The sequence below is a fragment of the Cebus imitator genome, unplaced genomic scaffold (genome assembly GCF_001604975.1).
Source record: "Cebus imitator isolate Cc_AM_T3 unplaced genomic scaffold, Cebus_imitator-1.0 Scaffold102, whole genome shotgun sequence".
In the NCBI taxonomy this organism is placed as follows: domain Eukaryota; kingdom Metazoa; phylum Chordata; class Mammalia; order Primates; family Cebidae; genus Cebus; species Cebus imitator.
The window spans coordinates 2,960,765-2,961,940 of record NW_016107417.1 but is presented as its reverse complement, the minus strand read 5'-3'; the positions used below and the strand labels follow the sequence as shown (position 1 = coordinate 2,961,940).

General features: G+C 56.9%; 1 protein-coding gene across 2 annotated transcripts in view; it reads left to right on the top strand.

Moving 5' to 3' along the window:
- SCYL1 (SCY1 like pseudokinase 1) overlaps positions 1-1,176 on the top strand; it is a 15,016-nt gene that overhangs the window by 7,130 nt on the left and 6,710 nt on the right. For both annotated transcript variants that reach the window (XM_017537104.2, XM_017537103.2), the window contains exon 9: positions 250-363. In XM_017537104.2, the coding sequence (XP_017392593.1) occupies positions 250-363 (114 nt within the window). The remainder of the gene's footprint in view (positions 1-249; positions 364-1,176) is intronic.

The following is a 1,176-nucleotide window of genomic DNA, read 5'->3' as shown; positions in this document are numbered from 1 at the left end:
AAAAGAGGCTCTGAGAGGGTGGCCAGATGAGCCAGATTATGAACTGGGCCTTCCTAGCGCCCTCCTGGCCTCTCCTCACCTCACTCCTCCACCTGGGCCTGAGGCCAAACACCTGGGCGGGGTCTCAGGAGGCTGACATGGCTGCCCAGTGCCTGCTGGGCAGAAAAGCTAAGCCACGAGTGGTTCCATGGCTGTGGGGGTAAAGTGGGAGGGGCTGACCATGTTGACATACTCCAACCTGGGCCACAGATGGAGCAGTTCATCCAGTACCTTGACGAGCCAACGGTCAACACCCAGATCTTCCCCCATGTCGTGCATGGCTTCCTGGACACCAACCCTGCCATCCGGGAGCAGACGGTCAAGGTGGGTGTGGAATTTAAACGAGCCCAGCAAAGTCAGCCCATTCCTGTGAGTGGCTGATCCTCTCTTCCTGCTCTTTCAGAGTGGCTACCCCTGGTTTTCCAAGGCTTGGGGGGGCTCACCCTAAACACAGAGGCCTTGGCTTCCACCCATGGGTCCAAGCAGTCACTCTCCTTGCTGTGTGGGTCCAGGCCGTGGGTGCAGCCCAGCAGCTGGCAGGGGAGCAGGTTCTCCATTCAGCAGACAGGGAGCACCTGCCTGTGCCTGGCCCAGGCCCCATGCCGGGAGGCAGCGTGCATGAGGTGGCCGAGCACCCTGCACTCATGGAGCTTCCTTTCAAGGGCACAGAGAGTGGACTTGCCAGACAATAAACAGAATTAGAAAATATGTATTATTGGCCGGGGGCAGTGGCTCATGCCTGTAATCCTAGCACTTTGGGAGGCCAAGGTGAGTGGATCACTGAGGTCAGGAGTTCGAGACCAATCTGACCAACGAGGCAAAACCCTGTCTCTCCTAAAAAATACAAAACTAGCTGGGTGTGGTGGCACATGCCTGTAATCCCAGGTTCCTGGGAGGCTGAGGCAGGAGAATCAATTGAACCCAGGAGGTGGAGGTTGCAGTGAGCCGAGATCACACCATTGCACTCCAGCCTGGGCAACAAGAGTGAAACGCCATCTCAAAAGAAAAAAAGAAAATAGGCTGGGCGCGGTGGCTCACGCCTGTAATCCCAGCACTTTGGGAGGCTGAGGCGGGTGGATCACGAGGTCAAGAGATCGAGACCATCCTGGTCAACATGGTGAAACCCCGTCTCTACTA